This window comes from Peromyscus leucopus, chromosome 1 (assembly GCF_004664715.2).
Source record: "Peromyscus leucopus breed LL Stock chromosome 1, UCI_PerLeu_2.1, whole genome shotgun sequence".
In the NCBI taxonomy this organism is placed as follows: Eukaryota; Metazoa; Chordata; class Mammalia; order Rodentia; family Cricetidae; genus Peromyscus; species Peromyscus leucopus.
In genome coordinates this window covers 29,530,698-29,554,746 of record NC_051063.1, presented here as the reverse complement: position 1 = coordinate 29,554,746, position 24,049 = coordinate 29,530,698, and the positions used below count along the sequence as shown (strand labels likewise).

The 24,049-nt window shown below is 43.5% G+C and overlaps 1 protein-coding gene across 7 annotated transcripts in view; it reads left to right on the top strand.

The window, feature by feature from the left end:
* The first annotated feature begins 1,926 nt into the window (after positions 1-1,926).
* Positions 1,927-24,049, top strand: part of Atrnl1 (attractin like 1) — a 590,535-nt gene continuing 568,412 nt past the window's right edge. For 6 of the 7 annotated variants that reach the window (XM_037205779.1, XM_037205772.1, XM_037205784.1 and 3 more), the window contains exons 1-3: positions 2,316-2,605; positions 19,894-19,977; positions 21,022-21,135. In XM_037205779.1, coding sequence (XP_037061674.1) covers positions 2,316-2,605; positions 19,894-19,977; positions 21,022-21,135 — 488 coding nt within the window. Of the gene's footprint in view, positions 2,606-19,893; positions 19,978-21,021; positions 21,136-24,049 lie in introns of all 7 variants that reach the window. The other variant, XM_028880975.1, reaches the window with a different exon arrangement.

Sequence of the window (24,049 nt, the reverse complement as noted above, 5' to 3'; positions counted from 1 at the left end):
TTACCTTCACTCTCACTGGAGGCTTTAAGAGGTTGGTCACTTTCCACAAGTCGGACGTGTCTCGACATTAGAACTGAGAAAGAATTGGCTGACTTTAAACTTCGGCTGGCAGGAGGAGAGGATGGAAAAGCAGCAGGGATTGTCTACCAATGGCGGTCCTAGGAAGAGTTTGGATTTTTGTCTGTCACTGAAATTAAAGGATGTGGCCTATAATATTATTTTGACCCCCCCTCCCCCCCACTTCTGAAGAACATCCCAATGTGGAAAAGAAAGTAGCAGGCCAAGGTTCAGGCATGACTGGTACTATTACGAGGTGGGAATGGATGGTGTGTGTGTGTGTGTGTGTGTGTGTGTGTGTGTGTGTGTGTGTGTAATTTTTATTTTGTTTTGTATTCGTGAGAACCAGTTGCCTTTCTTCACTTGCGAAGGAGCCTTTTTTTCCTGGACCTTTGTTTTCCTCTTAAGTCACTGCTGAGGTATTTGCAAACCCAGCCCGCACTTATGTTTTATTCACCGATAGAGAACAAAGCATCTGCAAACAGAAGCGTCCGATAAACACTGGAAACACACGGAAGTCAGAGGACTCCTTATCCTAACCGGCCACCAACCGCGTCTCAGCCTTTCTCACTCTTCCCTCATCTGCGAAATGGGGTTAATAGAGGATTTTCTCTGTGAAGTGGGGATGACAGAGATTAAAAGAGATGACGTGGGTACATTATTCCCAAAATAAACTCGAATTGAATCTTAACAATAATATTATGACTGTGTGGTCACAACAAAAACTTTTCTCCTCCAGCTGTCAGAAATGTCTGGTGAGTTTCACATTCCTGGTCACACCGCTTGCTCTTTGGTGGAGCTCCAACCACACGCTGCAATTTGTGCGCGGCTTCCTCTCGAGGGTTCAGCTAAAAGGCCCGTTAGAGAAAGCACCAAGTACAAGACACAGAATCTCAGCTTATGCCATCTTATCTTGGAAAGTCATCTCAAGGAAGAAACAGATGCCGCTGCAAAAAGGAAAAGGGTCCCTTTCTGGGAAACACTTCTGCTTTTCTGAAGAAGAAGAAAAAAAAGCTCTGATGTCGCAATCATTTTCAAGACAGAACAGTGTCCCAGACGGAGGAGGAAACACTGACGAGCAAAAGGGAGATTCTCAGGGTTCCGAGGCAGCGTCAGGAGGGGTGGCGCCCGGAGCTCGGAACCCTGCACGTCTTTGTTGGGGTGGGGAGCCCCAAGTCCACCGGTGAAGGGCTGCCCGCGACTGCGGCCGCCCCCGGGAACGTCTTCGCGTCCCTCGCAGCCCCCCACCCCGCCCTGTCCCCGCAGACCCCACAACGCGGTCGGACCGCGGTGCCTTTAAGACTTTGCTGGCTGCACATGCTCAGCTCTTTGTGTGTAGTTGGGAGTTTTTAAGAAAAAAAAAGAAGAAACACACAGGGGGCTGGGGAAGCGCGGGGGGCGAGCGCTACACTTGCGCTGCTGCGGCCCGGGGGGTGCCAGCGCTGCTTTCCGGCCGCAGCGACGGAGCCCGAGCGGACGCCGCCTCCGTGGGGCTCCGCGGCGCGGGCCACACCTGGGGGACGCGCTCCCATCCACGCGGACCGGGTGGGCGCGCGCGGGGGAGTCCCGGGTCCCCGTCAGGGGCCGGGCGAGACCACAGCGCCGGGATCGGGGGGGGGACGACGACCACGAGCGCGCGAGGCTGCGGGGACGTCCCTTCCCGGCGTGGGCTGCGGCCGCGGCCAAGCGACCCTGCTTGGTGGGCGGAGGGAAGCCGGCGGCTGCGGGGCCTCGGGATAGCTGGGGAGCGGAGGGGGGCGGACGTCCTCCCTCCCGTCTCCCCCTCCTCGAGTTGGACGCGCCCAGCTCGGGGCTCCCGCTTGGCCCCGCCCTCCAGGGCGAGCGGCGCTCGGAGCCCTGGCATTTGGCGCGGGCCGCGGGCGAGGCGGGGCCGCGCGGGTCCCCTCCCCCTCCCCGCCCGGCCCCCTCCCCCTCGGGTCCCCTCCGGAGCGCGGGGCTCCGCCGGCTCTCCGCTGCTCTCCCCGGAGCTGCCGCGGCTGCGGGGTTCGGCTCGCCGAGGACAAGGTCAGGAGAGCGGGCGGCGATGCCCCAGCGTGGCCGGAGGCAGCCGATCGGGGGCCGCCGCGGCTGGGATCCGTCGCCCGGGACCGGACAGCCGGACGGGGTCGGCGCCGCTGAGGAGCCGAGGAGCGGCGGCGGCGGCGGCGGCGGGGTCGTCTGCGCCCGGAACCCCGCCTCGGCGGCATCCCCGTGCCAGCCCGCGAGCGCAGCCCCGCCGCGCCGGGGCACCGGGGAAGATGGAGCCGGGGGGCCGGGCCCGCTCGGGTGCCCCGCAGCCGGTCGCCCCGGGGCTGTGCAGGGCTCGGCCGGCGGGCGGCGGGGGCGCCTCCTCCTGGCTGCTGCTGGACGGGACCAGCTGGCTGCTGTGCTATGGCTTCCTCTACCTGGCGCTCTACGCTCAGGTGTCCCAGTCCAAGCCCTGCGAGAGGACTGGCTCCTGCTTTTCGGGTCGCTGTGTCAACTCCACCTGCCTGTGCGACCCGGGCTGGGTGGGGGACCAGTGCCAGCACTGCCAGGGCAGGTTCAAGTAAGTGCCATCGCGGGACCCCAACCTCAGCCCTTCCTTCTCCTGCTGTCCTCCCTGTCGTGCCGTGACCTGGGGTCCCCGGCTCCTAGTGCTAGGAGCGGCCTGGAGAGGGACCGGAGCTGCACCCCTCCAGCCTCAGGCTGCCCCGGGGAACCCCGGCCGGCGCCCAGCCCTGGCTGACTCGGTGCCTTCCGCGGCTTGTCATCCTCTGCGCAGAAAGAACGGTCTCACTCACAGTCACCGTGCCAAACTCCGCCAATTAGGACAGTATCTGTTTCTAGCAGAAACGGTGCAAATAACGCATGAAAACCCACGAACACTGTGAGAAGTGAGAGGTGTAAAGGTTTAAAGTTGTGGCCCAGCTCCTTCGCCTCTAGTCATAGGGCACGCCTCGCAGTTTAGTAATCTCGAGTGTGGTAAATAGGGTTTACGATGGGCATGCTATGTTCCGTACCTTGTTCTGAGCCCTGCCTTGGTCATCTCATTCATTCCCCACAGGTCTATAACTTACTGGAATTCCATGCTTCCTAGGCAGGATCTAGAGAGGGATATCCGGACAGCAGATTTATTTAAGTTAGCTCCATCAAGGTTAAACAGAAAGTGCTGAGTCGTGATTCCAAACCAGCCAGCTTCACTCCAGGATATGCACTTTTAGAGATGCTGAATTTGCTAGGACAGGCTTGGGTTGAGTGGCTTTTGACAGTTGTATGGGAGCATCATTTTGGTTTTTCTGAAGCTGAAGGTGCTAAGGAGTGTGAGTCTCTGGGGATAAAGACACTTCTCCCTATTGGTTGATGCTTATTAGATTTCTGCCCGCTATAAAAAGAAGCATGGCTGCAGGCCAAGAGGTTTCTGGAGGCCGTTAGTACAGTCCTCTTGACAACCTGCAGTTTAGACAGCTTTTCCTGGATACTTAACGTGAAGTTTGCTGGCTGATTTGTGGCTGTGAAATTGTGTTATGTAGATGACTAGTATTTGTTGTGAAGATGATAGCAAAATCTGGATGAAATATCTGGCCTTGAGGCAAAGGTAAGGAAGGATTTGACTCACATTATTAATATATTCTAGGATAGTTTCTTTGGAGTTTTAATCGCAGCATGTCTTTTCTTTATTCTCTTTTCCACATTTTTATTGTTGCTAGTTAGAACAATGCCCTTCATTCAATGTAAAGTTTTTTTTTCTTAAATGACACTTTCAAAACTAAAGTAGATCTTACTATTTCGTTTGTTGTTTTGAAGGGGAACCTTGGGTGAAATTTCATAAAATTTGTTTGGAGCTGTAGGTCTGTGTTTCTAGGGCTCAAAGTTTGAGAAATTGATATGCAGGTTTTACGAATGCATTTAAAATAATTTGAGAGCAATACCAATTAAAAGTTTAGAAATGTTTTACAGTGAGCAAGAGATCTGATTGAATTGTACCTCATGAGTAGCCTTATCTCCTCTGGCTGCCAGTTCACCTATTAACAGAATCTTGAATATATGCTGGGAGCAACCAAAAAGGAAAAGGTTACATTCATTTTTCACATTTTTCTACAAACAGGAAGATTGTTTGGTCCATATGTAACGAATGGGTTTTGGCTTTTGTGGTGGTGAATCTGCTCCATTTGTCTAAAGAGGATATCCAGTGCTCCAGTTCTGAGACGTTCAGTCCGACATCTGTGTTTGGAGTAGGGACACTTGTGAAAGCTAGGTCAGCACGCTGTGACTTCACTTAGATGCTGTCCCACTTAGTAAGAGAAATCATACAGACCAAGTGAAAACTAGACCACGTAACACTGGAAGATGTTCATGAACTCAACACATTATCCAGTAGAAGGAGAGTGGATTTCAGTGTAGATAGATGATAAGTCCTGAACTTATTACTGGATATTCGTCCTTGGGAAGCTGTTATACTATGATTCCTTGTGCTTTTGATAAATTTGACTTAATTTTTCTATGAAATCCAAGTTTTGAGGGTAAATATAAGTACAACAAATCTGTGCTTTCTCATGCATATTCTTAGGGGCAAAAGAGGTGTATTTAATGTTAAAGAATACAGTCATTTAGAAGAAAATAGTTATTTTGGTAAAGTGCCTTGTGAGCTATGAAAGGTTTGTTTGAAGACCTGTTTTCTAGTGTTTGAAGTAATACACTGGGAAAGAACTGAACTTGACATTCTCCCTTCACCAAGTGTCGGGGAAGTCTTTACTAAGCTGAGTAATAGCAGCCTTACACATCGTCTGTGAACAGTGATTGATTAATCTTGGTAAGCAGGTGTCACAATTAATTGGTATGTTGCCTTAGTCTTTTTCTATTATAGATGTTTCAGCTAGGGAATGAATGCCTTTTTAGAGTGGAAGATTGATGATGGGGAAGAAACATAGACGCAGACATAGTATCAGAAGTGATGCTTCAGAGCCGTAGCTTTCCTTCTGGTCTTTTGTTTGTTTCCATTTGAAAAGAATAAAACATTCAAAGTTAGAAGACATTTCTGGCAAAGGTAAAGCAAAATTAACACCCGTTTTTCACTAATGCTAGACTGAAGGTTTTAGGAGTGAGACTTAGGAAGCACAGGGCTGGTTTGAAATGTAGTCAAGACTACGGTAGACTTTAGCTGGAAGTGTATTTGAGTAGCATTGTGTAACATTATGCTGGAAAACATTCCTGTATAATTTACCTGTATAAATGACATATTTTTATTAGAAGCTGGTTAAATTATTTTTGTAGAGCAGTTGAAAATTTTATTTATAAAAATTGATATTTTTTGTTGAAACTTCGACATTTTCTCCTTACTGTAGCTTTGGTACTTATCACTCTAATCTCTTTGGTAAATCAGAGATTGGAAAATATTTCACTAATGTGAATTATTTGTAAATATAGAGTTATAAGCACTTTTGTATAGGCTATTTTAAAAATCATTCACTTTATTCCATATATTACTTTTAGACCTTCATGCTAGTCATATTTGGATTCTGAATTTCACATATTTATAGAGGAATTTTTTTGCTTTTTTGTTTTTTGAGGCAGGGTTTCACTGTATAATAGCCTTGGTTGTCTTGGAACTCATCTGTAGACCAGGCTGGCCATGAACTCACAGAGATTCACCTACCTCTGCCTGCGATTAAAGGCTGTGCCACCACCGCCTGACTGGAATTACATATATAAATAATATATATAATAGAAGAGGCAGGATTAAAATTTGCAATTTTTTTTGTAAGCTACTTTTTTTCCCTTTCCATTTTGAGACAGGGTCTCTCTATATACTCCTGGCTGTCCTGGACTCATGATGTAGATCAGGCTAGCCTCAAACTCACAGAGATCTTTTGCCTCTGCCTCCCAAGTGCTGGTACAAAGGTGTGTGCCACTGTACCTGGCCTAAGCCACTAAGAACACACTCCATGCTGAGTGAGTGTAGAAGGAGCCCAGGCAGGGAGCTCTTGTGGGGTGGGCCAAAAAGACTCCTGGGATAGATAAATCAACCCCCTGAGGCTGAGAGTCCTCAAGCAATTGAATATTTATTGTTAATTATAGGGAACCTTTGAGTAACTTTAATGTAAAAAATTGAATGTTCTCTAGAAGTATGTTTTCACTTCTAAGTAAAATTATAATAGATAATTTATATTATCACTTATATTATTAAAATACGTAATCACATACTTAGGGATTTAAAATAATTTAAATGGACTTTCTGTCTAAATTTGTGAAGTTGGTTTCTTTTTTGGTCTCCATTATTCGGCTTCTTAAACAGATTTGATTTATGTCTGTGCTTGCTTTCTTGTGACTTCATTTTAGCCTCGGTATTTCACACAGCCCTTACTTCTCAGAACTCTTCCTATCTAGTCTTTGCTTGGGTAGTTACTGTTGAACCTTCTAATCTTAGCTCAACTACAGTTTCTAACGGAGGCTTTTCCGACTCCTCACTCACATTTGCTGTGTCTTCCTATAGCAGTTTTTCCGCCTTAGTGTTTTCAAAGCAAAGTACTTAGTTATTTTTTCTTTACGATTTTATTTTATTTTTTGTGGTCCCACACATTAAATTGAAGGCATTACACATGCTCTTCAAGTGCTAGCCTGAGTTGTACTTTAAAAATTATTTTTATTTTTTAAAGTATGTGGTGTATGTGTGTGTATGTGTCGTGTGTGTGCACGTGTGTGTATTTGTGCATGAGTACATGTGTATAGTGTGTGCCTGTGCATTTGTGCATGTGCATACATGTATAAGTCAAGGAGTCCAGAGGAGGTCTCTAGAGCCCTGGAGCCGGTGTTACAGGCAGTTGTGAGCTTGCTGACATTCAGGGCACTGGGAGCTTAACTCTGCAAGAGCACGTATGTGTTTGTAACTTCTGATCTGTTTCTCTAGCCCTTGATCCATAATTTGTAATACACAGTTTATTTAAAGTTTAATATTTGGGAAGTTTTGTCTTATGTATGTATCCCTGAAACCATCACAGTAATAATGATTATAAAAATAGCAATCACGCCCAGACATTTTTAATACCCCCTTTCCTGCTCTTTGCTTCCATTTCTTAGGGAGAAATACCAAATAGTGCATCTGCTAAATGCATGATTAGTTGTTTTTAAATTAAAGAAATTTATTTTATGTGGATGAGTGTTATGTGTCCCTGGAGGCCAGAAGAGAGTGGCATGTCCCCTGGAACTGGAGTTAAGGACAGTTATGAGCTACCATGTGAGTGCTGGAAATTGAATCTGGATCCTGGATGAGCAGACAGCCCTTTTAACTGCACAGCCGTCTCTCCAGCCCCACAGGTTTAATTTTTTAAATTTATAAACTATTTTGCAGAGTGAATATAATCATTTACCTTCCCAAGTAGTATTCGAATGTTCTAGTTAATTCACATCCTAGTCAATACTTGTCCATTTACATTGTAACAATTCTAATAGATAAGTGATATATCATTGGTCCTTTTTAAACCATTCATTTAGAGTGTGTGTGCACATGTGACCTGCCATAAGACGTGTAGAGGTCATGTGACTCCACCATGGGGGCTCTGGGATGGAACTCGGGTTGTCAGCATTGTCAGGGAGCAGCCTTCCCTGCTAAGCCGTCTCATGGGTTCACTTTGCACCCCCTAACGACTAATGATATCTTGTGGTGTGCTTACTTGTCGTCTGTTTGTCTTCTTTAGTGAGGAAACTTTCACATCTTGTCCACATTCAATTTTCCCCTTATTTTTCATTTTTATGAATTCTTTTACTTACTGGGTAGTATTTGATCATTTGGAAGTATTTTCCACCAGGTTGGGGCTATCTTTTACTTTCTTTATTTTTAATATGTGTGTGTATGTGGATATGTGGGTATGTAATGCAGACCTCATAGAATCACCCTCATTATTTGCCGGAAGAATTTTTGTGGCACTTGCATTATTTCTTCATTATGTGTTTGGTACAATTTACCACTTGCTTAGGGTCCCTGGTGCTGTGATAAACCCCATGACCAAAAGCAGCCTGGGGAGGGAAGTTGTTACATCCCCAAACTCCCAAGTCTCACTCCATCTTTGAGAGAATTCAAGACAATGACTCAGGACAGGAACCTGGAAGCAGGAACCGAAGTAGCCATGGAAGGAAGCTGCTCACTGGCTGGCTCTCCATGGCTTGCTCGGCCTACTTGTTTTTACGATTCACAACCACCTGCCCAGGTGTGGCCCTGCCCACAGCAGGCTGGACGCTCCTGCACCAGTAATAAATCAAGAAAATGTCCCACAGATTTGCCTACAGGCCAGTCTGATGGAGTCATTTTCTCAATTGAATTTCCCTCTTCCCAGATGACCCTAGCTTGTGTCAAGTTGACAAACCAAACAACAAAAAAACAACTAAGGGCACACCAGTGAAGCCCTCCAGGACTGGGCTTTTCCTAACTCTGCAAAGATGACAGGAAAAACTCCATGATAGGAGTTTCAGATGACTTCTTATGTGTGACCCCAAGAGCACCGGCCTTAAAATAAACAGGCATGGGAGATGAATAAAGTTAAAAGTTTCTGCACGGCAGAAGTTGTAGGGACCAGAGGAAGCCCTGAGTGAATTAAGTTCTGAGTGAATGTATGTTGTGGATGTGGGTGTGGCCATGCCAAGGACCCCACAGCCCTATGGGAGTGGCAGAGTCTTCTGCGGTGAAGCGCGCAGAGGGGTGGCAAAGCTTTCCTTGGGGATCTAAGTGAGAACGGTTGATCAGTGTGTACAAAAGTAGCACCCGAAGCTCCCTCTGCCCAGCTGCTCACAGCCTACAGACACCTATGGAGACTAGCCTGTAGATGTAACCAACTGTCTTATTAAATAAGAAACACAGAACCAATGTAAAAGAGAAAGCCGAGAGGTCAGAGCTCAGAGCTAAAATCTTACCTCCTGCAGTGCTCCTAGCTTCCCCGAAAGAGAGCTACTTCCTGTGTGTCTGTCTTTAAATAGTCTTTCTGTTCTGCCTTCTCATTGGTTGTAAACTCAAACACATGGCTGTCTCGTCACTGCCTGTATGTACAGCCCTCCAGGTCTTAAAGGCGTATGTCTCCAATGCTGGCTGTATCCCTGAACACAGAGAGATCTACCTAGCTCTTCTGCCAAGTGCTGGGATTAAAGGCGTGTGCCACCACCTCAACGCTCTTGCTATGGCTCTAATAGCTCTGATACCCGGGCAACTTTATTTATTAACATACAATTAAAATCACATTTCAGTACAAATAAAATACCACCATACTAGCCAAGCTCTCCATCTGCACTCTGTGTGATGAACCCCGAGGCTCTGGGTTGTGCCAGTATAGGCGCCACTCCATCATGGTGTGCAAAGCCCATCTGATCCCAGCTGTCTTGCACCTGTGGCTGTGTGTCTGTCATTTCTCCATCCCTCATCACCTCTAGTCGGGTTCAGACCTGAACTGCGCAGGTTGTGGCAAGAGGTAATAACTCATAGAGTGAAAATAAACTCTACAGATTGGAAAAATATTCATGAATCATACATTTAGGACGCTTACCCAAATTAAGGAACTCAAATACTTAACAAGAAAACTGCCTATTTAAGAGCAAGCAAAGGACTTGAATAGAATTCTCTTAAGACATACAAAAGGCCAAAAATACATTAAATTTATGTTCAACATCACTATGCATTAGGGAAATGCAAATTAAAACTATAATTACTTCACACCTGTTAGAAAAGCTATTATTAAAAAGATGAAAGATAGCAAGTGTTGGCTACAATGTGAAGAAATGGAAAATTTTTTAGTGGAAATGTAAATTACTTCACCCACTTTGGAAATAGTGGGAAGGTTCTTAAAAAAAAACTGGGACTAGATTTGCCACGTGACTCAGCAGTTCCACTTTTGGCAATGTGTCTTTACTCCTACGTTTGTGGAGAATGTAAGTGCTCATCAACAGATGAATGGTCTAAAAAAGTGGCTTGTATGCACAATGAAGTACTGAGGCTGAATGGGAGTTGTGTCATTTGCAATGTAAAGGACATTATAGTAAGTGAATAAACCCAGAGTGGAAAGAGAAATGGCCCCTGGTTGGACTCACTGTGTAGGCTGGTGTTGAGGGTGATGGGGTGGACGAGGAAAGGGCAATGTTTGGCGAAGGGTATGATGTGGACAGTTTCAGTTAGATGGGAGGAAGTCTTGGTGTAGTCTTGTATAGCCAGGTGATTTATGGTTGCAAATGTGTATTTCAACACCACTAAAGGTAATTAAATGTTCTTATCATACAGGAAGATAAATATGTGAGGTGAAAGGTACATTAATTAGTGCTTTGCTTGTGTGGGTATGTGCACATGTGTGTGTGGGCATATGTGCATGTATGTGCATTGACATTGAAGCCAGAGGATAATGCTGGGTGTTGTGGTATTGTTCCTCAAGTGCTGTCCACCTTTTTCCTTTTTGTTAAGATAGTCGTACCAAGTAGGCTAGGCTGAATGGCCAGTGCGCCCCAGGATCTGCCTGTCTCTGCCGCTCCAGTGCTGGATTATAATCTCTAGTCAGCATCTCCAGCTAGCCATCTCCCATCTCCATAGTGTGTGTTTGTGTGGAGACATCATATTGTACTCCAGAAATATACACAACCAGTGTAAGACGAATTGCTAAATGGTCTACTAATAGAAAACTCCGAGCCAGATGTTAGGGTGAAAACTGAGAGATCAGAGGAATAGAAAAAGCCACAGCCATCCCCACTTTACCCAACCTCTCAACCTCCAGAGAGAGAGCTACTTCCTGTATACCCATGTCTGTATGCCTTTCTGTGCCCTCCATCTCACTTCCTCTCTCCACCCAGCTACATCACTTCCTCTTTCTGCCCAGCCCTATCATTTCTAGTGCTGGGATTAAAGGCGTGTGTCACCATGCCTGGCTGTTTCCAGTGTGGCCTTGAACTCACAGAGATCTGGATGGATCTCTGTCAGGGTTAGGGTTACGGTTAGGATGGATCTCTGTCTCCCGAGTGCTAGGATTAAAGGCGTGTGCTACCACCGCGTGACCTCTATGTTTAATACAGTGGCTGTCTTTTCCCTCTGATCCCTAGATAAGCTTTATTGGGGTGCACAAATAAAATATCAACAAAAACTAGTATTTGTCAACAATTGTAAAACAACAAAAAGGTAACCAACAAACTGTTAATGGTATTCAACTAGAAAATCTATTTTAAGAAACACCTCTGACTGGACAGATGGGTCAGGTGGAAAAGTACTTGCCATTGCAAGTGTGCGGATCCGAGTTCAATTCTCAGAACCCACAGAAAAGCTGGGCATGGTATTGTGTGTTTGGGGGCCAGCAAGCCCTAGCAATCCTCTTGTCTTCGCTCACAAAATAGCCCATGCAGCCATGCCAGTTTTTTGTTTTTTTTTTCTTAAAAAAAAACATGGGTGCTGGGCTCTGAATTTAGGCACCCATTTATCTCTGGTTCTTAGTTCAAGAACAGAGTATTGTAGTTTAATGATAGTTAGGTGTAGTGGTTCACAGTTACAATCACAGCATTCCATAGTCTGCGGCTGGAGGGTTTCCATGATTTGCAAGGCCATCCTGGCTATGCAGCAAGTCCTAGGCTAGCCAGAGCTACAGAGCAATGACCTGTCTTAAAAAGTTAATGGTTTGAAACTTAGAAGGCATATTACAAATTATGTGTTACTTAATTTCTGGAGATCTCCACGAAGTGGTAGTATAAGGGTGTTAGGAGTGAGAACTAAATGAATAAATTGAAAACCAGTTGTTTGTGGTCGGTTACCTATGGTTTTGGAGTTTTGAGACTTGTGTTTTAGAACAGTTCTAGGTTGTGAATAAGTTGAAAGTGTAATGTCAAAGGTTTGAGGTGATGGTTGGAAGAATTAAGAGATTGAGAGACTTGAAAGGAAATTGTTCTTACTGCAGGTGTGAGTGGGTTCTTACTGCAGGTGTGAATGGGTTCTTACTGTAGGGTGTGAGTGTGTTCTTACTGTAGGGTGTGAGTGTTCTTACTGTAGGGTGTGAGTGTGTTCTTACTGTAGGGTGTGAGTTTGTTCTTACTGCAGGTGTGAGTGTGTTCTTACTGCAGGTGTGAGTGTGTTCTTACTGCAGGTGTGAGTGTGTTCTTACTGCAGGTGTGAGTGTGTTCTTACTGCAGGTGTGAGTGTGTTCTTACTGCAGGTGTGAGTGTGTTCTTGCTGCAGGTGTGAGTGGGTTCTTACTGCAGGTGTGAGTGTGTTCTTACTGTAGGTTGTGAGTGTGTTCTTACTGTAGGTTGTGAGTGTGTTCTTACTGTAGGGTGTGAGTGTGTTCTTACTGTAGGTTGTGAGTGTGTTCTTACTGTAGGGTGTGAGTGTGTTCTTACTGTAGGGTGTGAGTGTTCTTACTGTAGGGTGTGAGTGTGTTCTTACTGTAGGGTGTGAGTGTTCTTACTGTAGGGTGTGAGTGTTCTTACTGTAGGGTGTGAGTGTGTTCTTACTGCAGGTGTGAGTGGTTTCTTACTGCAGGTGTGAGTGTGTTCTTACTGCAGGTGTGAGTGTGTTCTTACTGCAGGTGTGGTGATGATGTGGTGTTCTTACTGCAGGTGTGAGTGTGTTCTTACTGTAGGGTGTGAATGGGTTCTTACTGTAGGGTGTGAGTGTGTTCTTACTGTAGGGTGTGAGTGTGTTCTTACTGTAGGGTGTGAGTGTGTTCTTACTGTAGGGTGTGAATGGGTTCTTACTATAGGGTGTGAGTGTGTTCTTACTGCAGGTGTGAGTGTGTTCTTACTGTAGGGTGTGAGTGTGTTCTTACTGTAGGGTGTGAGTGTTCTTACTGTAGGGTGTGAGTGTGTTCTTACTGTAGGGTGTGAGTGTGTTCTCACTGTAGGGTGTGGTGAGTATATTGCCTTAGCAATCTTTGTAGTGATACTGAAAGTGAACAGAATAGGGGGCACATGTAGCCTCAGGTGTTCCTGTTGTGTAGTGAGGAGCAAAACACTTCCTTCATGTTCCTCCTCTAAGGAAGAGAGGAAAGGGTGTGGTGGTTCTCTAGAGTATCCCTCTTTGGAGGGAAGGAGAATGTTTTAAACTACAGCCAAGGAACTGGAGAACTCTCTGGTATCACCATTTTCTTACCTTGTGGCCAGCTGCTACTATTGTGAAGGCGATTTCCATGGTTACCTGGGGCCAAGGAATAATGAGATCTGAGTCTGCAGATTTTGTGTACACCTTGAGTGATGCCAAGGTGTTTGAGACTCCTTTGTCCCTCATTCCTGCTTGTTCTGAGCCTAATGACAAGCGGAGTCTCATAGAGTCGCTTGAGGTCTTTTCTGGGCATGTAGTCTGATTTAGGCATTCACGGGCTTCCTAAATTCCGTGGTGTGTACCTGCACAGACTTTCACTGGCCCAATTCTTCAAAACCAGCTGTCAGTTTTCTTCTGGTTTTCAAGGAGTGCCTTCACGAGTTTCCAGATCTTCACATTGACATGTTTCTGTCAGGAATATTGTTCTGTTATTCTTTTTTAATGATTAATTAAATTTGACATTTTACTGAGTTTTTTTTTTTTTTTTGAGTGCTGTTTATCTGTAATGTTTATTTCTTGGAACATTCTCGTCAGGTTTTGTCATCTTGAGCAGAGTATCCTGACATTATTAAATAAGTTGGCATGAATTCCTTTTTTCTCTAATCTCTGAAAGAAATTACAAAACATTTTTATTATTCTCATTTATGTAATGGAAACATTTTACCAGTGAGTCGTCTGTGCTCGCAGGTATTTTTGGTGCTGTGTTGTTTCTTATAAACTTCTTCAGCAGATGCAGGACGTTTTAGATTTTCCATTTTGCGATTGTTGGTTTTGCCAAGTTGAGTTTTAAAGACTTTTCCCCCATATTTTATTTAAACCATCAAATTAACTGACAGGAAAATTTTAATATCCTATTTTTTTCTGTTGAGTTAGTAATAATGCCCCCTTTCCTTCTCGATAACTAATATTTTTTTCCTTTCTTGACAAGTTTGTTAGGAGTTTGACAGCTATTATTCTATATGAAATACTTTTTAGTTCTACAGGTCTCTCTTTTTGATAGGATTTCACTATTTTGAGAATTTCTATTTTTCTTTTACCATTTCATTCCTTACAATTCTTTTTGAATGTATTCTTCTAGTTTCTTGAGTTACAATTTATATAATTGGTTTTCAGTTTTCTAATACTTAGAGCTATAAATTCTGCTAAGCACTATTTCATCTTCATCTTACAAACTTTAGTAGGTTGTTATCTTAGAATGAGTCAATTAAAATGTTTTCTAGATGACTTTGTAACATAGGAAGCTGCTGTTTCTTAATTCTCAGACATTTAGGGCTTTTTAAAATTATATTCTCCATTGTTGTACATGAGCTGCATGGATTTTGGAAGCATGATTATTGTAGCCAATATTCATTAATTGATTAAACCTATTTAATTCAGTTCTGGTGTTTTGTGTGCTATGGCCAAAGGACAAGTAGCCCCTTCCTTTAAGTCAGAAGTCAGTTTTTTTTCCCCAGTACAGGATTTGGAAATACACAGGCTCGGAAGGTTCAAAAAAATACATGCAGATCCAGGTTCTGAAATACATGTGATTAGAATCCTAACTCTCACGTGTCCACTGTTTTTGTATGTTTGTTTGTTTTTTAATGTATTTTTTAGCATATGACATGAGGGCTATGAAGAAAACCCATGAGAGGTCATGACCAGACATCCGTCCATTTCTTTAAGTGTTAGAGAAGTCTCTGGCATTCACACTGCACCAGAATCAATAGATAGCTTTCTTTCTTTAGCACATCATTGTGTTTTTACAGCAGTACACTAACTCCATGGTCTTTAAAAAATTTATTTGTGTGTGTGTGTGTGTGTGTGTGTGTGTGTGTGTGACAGAGAGAGAGAGAGAGACAGAGAGACAGAGACAGAGACAGAGACAGAGAGAGAGAGAGCACAGCACGGCCACTGTGAGTCACTGTACATTGTGAGCACAGCACGGCCACTGTGAGTCACTGCACTACATTGTGAGCACAGCACGGCCACTGTTAGTCACTGCACTACAGTGTGAACACAGCACGGCCACTGTCAGTCACTGCACTAAATTGTGAGCACAGCACGGCCACTGTGAGTCACTGCACTACATTGTGAGCACAGCACGGCCACTGTCAGTCACTGTACTACATTGTGAGCACAGCACGGCCACTGTGAGTCACTGCACTACATTGTGAGCACAGCACGGCCACTGTGAGTCACTGCACTACAGTGTGAGCACAGCACGGCCACTGTCAGTCACTGTACATTGTGAGCACAGCACGGCCACTGTGAGTCACTGTACATTGTGAGCACAGCACGGCCACTGCAGTCACTGTACTACATTGTGAACACAGCACATCCACTGTCAGTCACTGCACTAATGTGAGCACAGCACGGCCACTGTGAGTCACTGTACTACATTGTGAACACAGCACATCCACTGTCAGTCACTGCACTAAATTGTGAGCACAGCACGGCCACTGTGAGTCACTGCACTACAGTGTGAGCACAGCACGGCCACTGTCAGTCACTGCACTACATTGTGAGCACAGCACGGCCACTGCCAGTCACTGTACTACATTGTGAGCACAGCACGGCCACTGTGAGTCACTGTACTACATTGTGAGTACAGCACGGCCACTGTGAGTCACTGCACTACATTGTGAGCACAGCACGGCCACTGTGAGTCACTGCACTACAGTGTGAGCACAGCACGGCCACTGTGAGTCACTGTACATTGTGAGCACAGCACGGCCACTGCCAGTCACTGTACAGTGTGAGTACAGCACGGCCACTGTCAGTCACTGTACTACATTGTGAGTACAGCACGGCCACTGTCAGTCACTGTACATTGTGAGCACAGCACGGCCACTGTGAGTCACTGTACATTGTGAGCACAGCACGGCCACTGTCAGTCACTGTACTACATTGTGAGCACAGCACGGCCACTGTGAGTCACTGCACTACATTGTGAGCACAGCACGGCCACTGTGAGTCACTGCACTACATTGTGAGCACAGCACGGCCACTGTCAGTCACTGTACTACATTGTGAGCACAGCACGGCCACTGTGAGTCACTGCACTACATTGTGAGCACAGCACGGCCACTGTGAGTCACTGTACATTGTGAGCACAGCACGGCCACTGCCAGTCACTGTACTACATTGTGAACACAGCACATCCACTGTCAGTCACTGCACTAAATTGTGAGCACAGCACGGCCACTGTGAGTCACTGTACTACATTGTGAACACAGCACATCCACTGTCAGTCACTGCACTAAATTGTGAGCACAGCACGGCCACTGTGAGTCACTGCACTACAGTGTGAGCACAGCACGGCCACTGTCAGTCACTGCACTACATTGTGAGCACAGCACGGCCACTGCCAGTCACTGTACTACATTGTGAGCACAGCACGGCCACTGTGAGTCACTGTACTACATTGTGAGTACAGCACGGCCACTGTGAGTCACTGCACTACATTGTGAGCACAGCACGGCCACTGTCAGTCACTGTACAGTGTGAGCACAGCACGGTCACTGTGAGTCACTGCACTACAGTGTGAGCACAGCACGGCCACTGTGAGTCACTGTACAGTGTGAGCACAGCACGGCCACTGTTAGTCACTGTACTACATTGTGAGTACAGCACGGCCACTGTCAGTCACTGTACATTGTGAGCACAGCACGGCCACTGTCAGTCACTGTACATTGTGAGCACAGCACGGCCACTGTCAGTCACTGCACTAAATTGTGAGCACAGCACGGCCACTGTGAGTCACTGCACTACATTGTGAGCACAGCACAGCCACTGTCAGTCACTGCACTACATTGTGAGCACAGCACGGCCACTGTGAGTCACTGTACAGTGTGAGCACAGCACGGCCACTGTCAGTCACTGCACTACAGTGTGAGCACAGCACGGCCACTGTCAGTCACTGCACTACATTGTGAACACAGCACGGCCACTGTCAGTCACTGTACATTGTGAGCACAGCACGGCCACTGTCAGTCACTGCACTACATTGTGAACACAGCACGGCCACTGTCAGTCACTGTACAGTGTGAGCACAGCACGGCCACTGTCAGTCACTGTACAGTGTGAGCACAGCACGGCCACTGTCAGTCACTGCACAGTGTGAGCACAGCACGGCCACTGTGAGTCACTGCACTACATTGTGAGCACAGCACGGCCACTGTCAGTCACTGCACTACATTGTGAGCACAGCACGGCCACTGTCAGTCACTGTACATTGTGAGCACAGCACGGCCACTGTGAGTCACTGTACATTGTGAGCACAGCACGGCCACTGTCAGTCACTGTACAGTGTGAGCACAGCACGGCCACTGTCAGTCACTGTACATTGTGAGCACAGCATGGCCACTGTGAGTCACTGCACTACATTGTGAGCACAGCACGGCCACTGTGAGTCACTGCACTACATTGTGAGCACAGCACGGCCACTGTGAGTCACTGTACTACATTGTGAGCACAGCACGGCCACTGTCAGTCACTGTACAGTGTGAGCACAGCACGGCCACTGTGAGTCACTGCACTACATTGTGAGCACAGCACGGCCACTGTCAGGCACTGCACCACCATATGTATGTCTTCAACTATTAAGATAACAGAAAATTATTTTATAAAGTTGTACTGAATTATTCACATGAGAATTCTTTTTCTTCTCCTCTTTGCCAATATTCGATATTGTCACATTTTGTCCTTCTGTTGGGTGAAAAGTGGTATGTTATTGTTAATTTATTTTGCATGAATTTGGTTGCAGTGTACTTGGCTTTAATAAATTTAGGAAAGGGAGACATAGTTTTAACAAGACTTAGTGTAAATAGTCTGATTTGTAATAGAGATTAGAGCAGTAAGAGAGAGAGAACTCTGGAAGAGTAGAGACAGTTAAAGGAGCAGCCCCTTCTGCTTACTGCTGAGAATACACGGGTCAGGGGTCTTCCTCACCATCTAAACTGACGTCTTGCTTGGTGGGCGTGGCTGTGGTGGAACTTGCTTCAGGAACTGAGGAAAACTGTTCATGGGAGGTGTCTCGCTGTGCGGACCTTGCCTCAAACGTTGGCTGAGAGGAAGCGCTGGGGAAGCCGCCAGTGGCTTGGATGCTGCTGGCCATGATGTGTTGTGTGGTGACTTAGTGTTGGCAAAGCCACACAGGCTGCATGAACGGTGGAACCAGGAAGCAAAAGCCTTCCTCCCGAAGTCTCTTCCAGGACACTTTGTGGGCAAAGCATGCCAGCTTACTGAAAAACTCCTTGCCATCTGGCAAAGAAAAACTATTTGAGGGCCCAGATCTATTTTCACACAGTCGGCAAGTGGGTGAATGGGAAGTGAGAAGGTACCAGATGGGTGATTGGCACAGTGTACCCCTTAGAGATTCAGCTTCTAGAGGAGGCTCTTGAACATATTCAAACTCCCCAATAATAATGCAGGTTACCTGAGAAGACAGTCGTCACACAGGTAAAGAGCTTTTTACCTGTGCCACAAATGAGGAAACACGATCCCCAAATCTTTGTTGATTTTTGTTTGTATCAAATTATTCCTTTTTTCTTTTCCTTGTTTTTTTAGATAGGGTTTCTCTGTGTAGCCCTGGCTGTCCTGGAACTCACTCTGTAGACCAGGCTGGCCTCGAATTCACAGAAACGCACTTGCCTCTGCCTCCTGAGTGCTGGGATTAAAGGTGTGCGCCACCACTGCCCAGCTCTGATTATTTACGTTCTCTCTCAACCACATTGCATGGTTGGTCTAGCTAGACTAAGTTGTAAAATTAGCTTCTGACAACTTTGTGTGCAAAATAAAATTATATAAGAGTGATATATGTACACACCTATACACACAACACACACACACCGCTGGGTATATATGTATGTCTGTTTATGTAACTACAAAAAGCTAGTTATCCGTGAAGTATGTATCTATACATATGAACGCTAAATAAAAAGGTATGGTAATCATTTGAAATATGGATTTGTTGATTAATTTGTCTATAAGTCAGGACATCTAAATTTTTGTCTTAAATATTTTAAAGTTCTGAAAAATCTGATGTTTTTCTATTTTAAGTATAAACAAAAGCATTTTGACACACTTTTATTTTAAAATTGGAGATGGTGCACAAGTGCAAAGCAGTTAAGAGAAACTGATGAAAATGGGCAGCAGACTCTGAAGTATGATGGTGTCTGCTTGACAATTCGGGTGCCTGGGAATCATGTATAGCTGTGTTTTCCCAGAGAAAGAGACACACACGTGAGGTTTCTTACTCTGTAGATCTGCACCGGTCAGAGTGAATTTGATCTTCCTTCATTTGCCAGAGCCTAGTTTTTGTGAAATAAAATTTAACCTAATCAACATTTTGTCAACACAGAACCCTTCAGTAAAACGTTGAGTTTTTCATCGACTTCCTGCTATGTCAGTTGAAATGGGCATGGTTTATCAAGTTTTAAGGAAATTTGGGCAAAATTTCCTTTCAGTTGTAGAGAGAAAATTGATTTAGATTGTCATTATAGCCTATAATTTGTAAAGAGTTTTGTCACATTATTATTTCTTAAAATTACGTACTGATTTTTATGAGCATTGATTGGTGTTTTGCCTGCATGTATGCCTGTGTGAAGGTGTCAGATTTCCTGGAACTGGAGTTATAGAGAGTTGAGAGCTGCCATGTGGATGCTGGGAACTGAACCCTGGTCCTCTGGAAGAGCAGCCAGTGTTCTTAACCACTGAGCCATGTCTCCATCTCTCTATGTCTGAGTGTTTTGGCCTAATGATTTGAATTTTATCTTAGTACTGCATGCCTTAATGTTAATGGTAATATTGTTTTCATGATTTTTCTTTTCTAGGTTAACAGAACCTTCTGGATATTTAACAGATGGTCCAATTAACTATAAATATAAAACTAAGTGTACATGGCTAATTGAAGGCTAGTAAGTATACAGTTTGAGTTAAATAAGTTAATTTTATTCTGAGATATTAGAGTAATAATTACTGTTAAAACATTAGGTAAAATGACTAGCTGTGTATTTTATTTCCTTGCTTATTATTGGAACATAATTTTTATGAAGTTTAAAAATGTGAATCACAGTACCTTCCATTTGTAGTATAATGGATAAATACATATTTTGCTTTGGAGTTACATTATTGCAGGACTAAACACATTGGGCCTCTTGGATTTTGAAAACATCTTGTTAGAAATTTTACAAATGCTGTAGAAAGTATGAAAATATTCTATGCTGGATTATGCCATCGGTTAATACTTCTTCAGCATTTTAGTTCTAATAGTCTTATAATTGTGCTGGGGATCTTTTAAAAATATTTCATGACATTTTGTAGATGAGTTAGTTTACTTCTGGGTACTTTTCACAGTGAGGAGTAGATCATAAATTGGTAGGAATGCTTTGGTACCTTTTTTAAAATAATTTTTTGAGTGTACTTGGGAAGCTGTGCTTTTTGGATCACTTTAAAAGTCTTTTTAAAACCACAACAGCTATTTTCTGCTATTTACTTGTAGTCTAACTTTGCTTCTTCATAGTGTATCACTATTTTGAGAAAAAATTGAAAGAACCTAATGCCTCTACTGAAAGCTTCTGTATCAATGAGAATAGTTGCTGCTGGAAGTTGTAATTTTATAACTAACTTTATTCAAGTACAACTCGCTGTGATAGAATGCATCCATGTTAGTATGTAATTTAACAAGGTTTCATTAAAAAAAAAGTACATAGATAAAGTATTTAACTTCTGCCTTCATCAAGTCTATAATGCCTGCCTTTTATCGTGGACTGAATTTTTAAGAAAAAGATACGTGTATTTTGAAACCAGTATCTTGACAGCATACAGTTTTTCTTCTGGTGATTTAATTATTTGTAGAAAAAGTACCTGTAAATAGATTTTTAATAAAATTACCATGTCTAATTCTAAATATATTATATGTTATTTGAATTTGAAGAGATTCTATTTTTTTTTTCTTTCAGTCCAAATGCAGTGTTAAGGTTAAGATTCAATCATTTTGCTACTGAGTGCAGCTGGGATCATATGTACGTTTATGATGGAGATTCAATATATGCGCCTTTAGTAGCTGTGCTTAGGTGAGTGATTATGTTTGCCCGATGTACTTACTGACCGTCATAGGAAAGTAGATAGCTGTATAATTTGTTTATTTGAAGTCTACCCTATTGATCTGTACACAAATTTATGATGGTTGCTGATGGCTGGATTTCACAGATTATTATAGTACTCTGTGTATTGACTACCAACTTAAGTCTATACACAGTAATGTAAGTATGGCATAGATGAATAAATTCTATGCTATATGAACTTTAGACGTCTTTATAAATACTCTTTATTTTCTTCATATTTAGTTTATTCCTTTATGTTGGTTTGAATATTTTTTCATAAATATATGTTTAGTGAGATTTGGGTGAGTTTAGGCTGACAGATAAGCAAGGGTATGTGTTTTTTATAATTGTCTTTCTGTTTTAGTGAACTGAGGAACATTTAAATTCTGAAAACAAGGATTAAGCTATACTCAGTGTAAGGGTTTAATGAAGGAGGTATTTCTACTAGCTCTCAGATGTTTGGAAATTTGGGTTACTTCATAATATTTTATAAGTAGTCAGAAAATCAGGATGTTAATTTTGAAATCGTAGCATTTTACTATTAATTTAAACTTTTTAATAATACTGCATTATTGGACAGTTGTAAGAGGAAAAATGTATAGGATATAGAAAAAGTATGAACATATAATACAGATTTTGCATTCACCTTAGCTATCATGATTGTTGACAAATTGCTTATGACATTATTCTTTGCTTTTATTACACAGTATGTCTCATGTTTTATCAAAGTTGAAAATTTAAGTGTAGATAAAAGATTGTTGTTCCCACAATTATTTTAATTTAAAATGTTCTTTTCACTATCTTGCAAATATTTTATTCATCAATAATTTGAAATTCTGTTGGACAAACCTTTAAGGGCTGGTGTTCCCATTGTATTTTATGATTCTATAATTTATGACTGTTTTCGAGTGCACCTGAAGTAGGTAGTTTACGGGTCTGTTCTTAACGTGTGCATGCGGAGGCCAGAAGAGGGCGTTGGGCCCCTGGGGCTTGCTGTTGTGAGTCATCTGACATGGGTTCTGGGAACTGAGTTCTTGTCCTCTGCAAGAGCAGCAGCACTCTCAACCACTGACCCTCTGGCCCTTTTGAACTTCCATTTTGGAAGTTTTTTGAGCATTATAAAAAGTAAAGTTAGAAATAGTAGTTTAAAGACACTGAATAAAAATGTAATAGAAATTGAAAATAATTACGATTTATAATAAGAATTTATTTTACAATTAGATAAGATACTGGGTTTACACCTTTATTTTTGACAATTGATACTCTATTTTGCGATCATTTCATTATTTTTATGGCGTTGTTGACAGACTATCATTTAGGTGCATCTTTTTTGTTTTTTAGTCGTCTAATGACTTTGCACTCATTAACACCTGTTTATCAAATTTTTACCAACACTTTGCTGTTACTAGAGGAACCTTTCCTGAGATAATTATCAGGGTGGGTTTAGTCTGTGAAGGTGGAGCTGGAGCATTTCATTATCAGGCACTCTTTTACCTACGCTGAGTGAGCGGGACAGTTTTATGTCAGCTTGGTACTTACAATCTGTAGTCACCAAGAGAGCCTCAATTGAGAAAATGCCCCCATAAAATCAGGCTGCAGGCAAGCCTGAGGGCATTTTCTCAATTAGCGATTGACATGGGAAGGTCCATCCTATTATGGGTGGCATCACCCCAGGCTTGTGGTCCTGGCTTCTATAAGAAAGCAGGCCGAGCCATCAGGAGCCATGGTGGGCACACCAGTAAGCAGCAACCCCCATGGTCTCTGCATCAGCTTCTGCCTCCAGGTTCCTGACAAGTTTGAGTTCCTGCCTCAGCTTCCCTCAGTGGACTGGGATTCAGGATATGTAAGCCAAACAAATCCTTTCCTCCAAGTTGGTTTTGGTGAAGATACTAAGAGGATGGAAAACTGTAGTTTATTGAATATCTACTTGATGCTAAGCATCGTTGCTGCCAGTTTAAATGTCCATCTAAGCCTCCCAGAAATCTTGTGGGTGAAGTACTATTATCTTCTATTTTACAATTGAAAAAATTGAGACTCAGAGAAATCATTTACCTCTAGTAGGTGATAAGCCAGGATTAGGATTTCAACCTCAATTCAGAAGTATACACTGTTAAATTCTACTTTGCTGAGAATAAGCATTTAATTATTTTGAGTTATAATACTATAAATATTTATCACTCAGCCAACTACATGGGTAATTGTTGCATTTACTAACATCGATTAATAGTAAGGAATAAGGCAAAGGTCACTGTGATGAGTTTAGACACCAAGGCCTGGAGTAGGGCGAAACTTGCTAAAGGAAGGGCACACAGATGTCCTCACTATAGACACCATTTGGAAGTTGGAGGATGTCCCCGTCTTTTCTTCTGATTATTTGATCACTAATTCTGGGAACCCATGCTTCCTAATTTTAAGAATGATTCACATAACTCAGCAAAGTGCTGTATTTGTGGCCAGTGTTTTATTCTCAAGAATAGAAATTGCAACCAGCTTATAAAGAGAGGCACAGAATTGAGATTGGGAAAGATGGCAAACACAAAACATTGTGTGCTTAGGATGTTACCCACCTAGCGCATCTGTGCACTCATCACTTGGAAGCTGCCCTGAGTTTCCGGTGTCTGGAGATGGTTTTTAGTTGTTTGTTTCGTTATGCAGGCTTGGTTGTTGGAATCATTGTCCATGAATTCAAATCTGTATTCTCCCCTCTTCTGTTACTAAGTCAGGCTGATACCAGATGCCTTCGACTCCTCAGTCACATGGTTGGTTTGGCTGGAGTGACCATCCCCGACCTGAAGTGTAACTTTAGATTCCACTATGAAGGGACCCACTGACAGGACCTGTCAAAGTCCTCTGTAAACAGCAGGTAGTTTGTCACTCGAGAAAT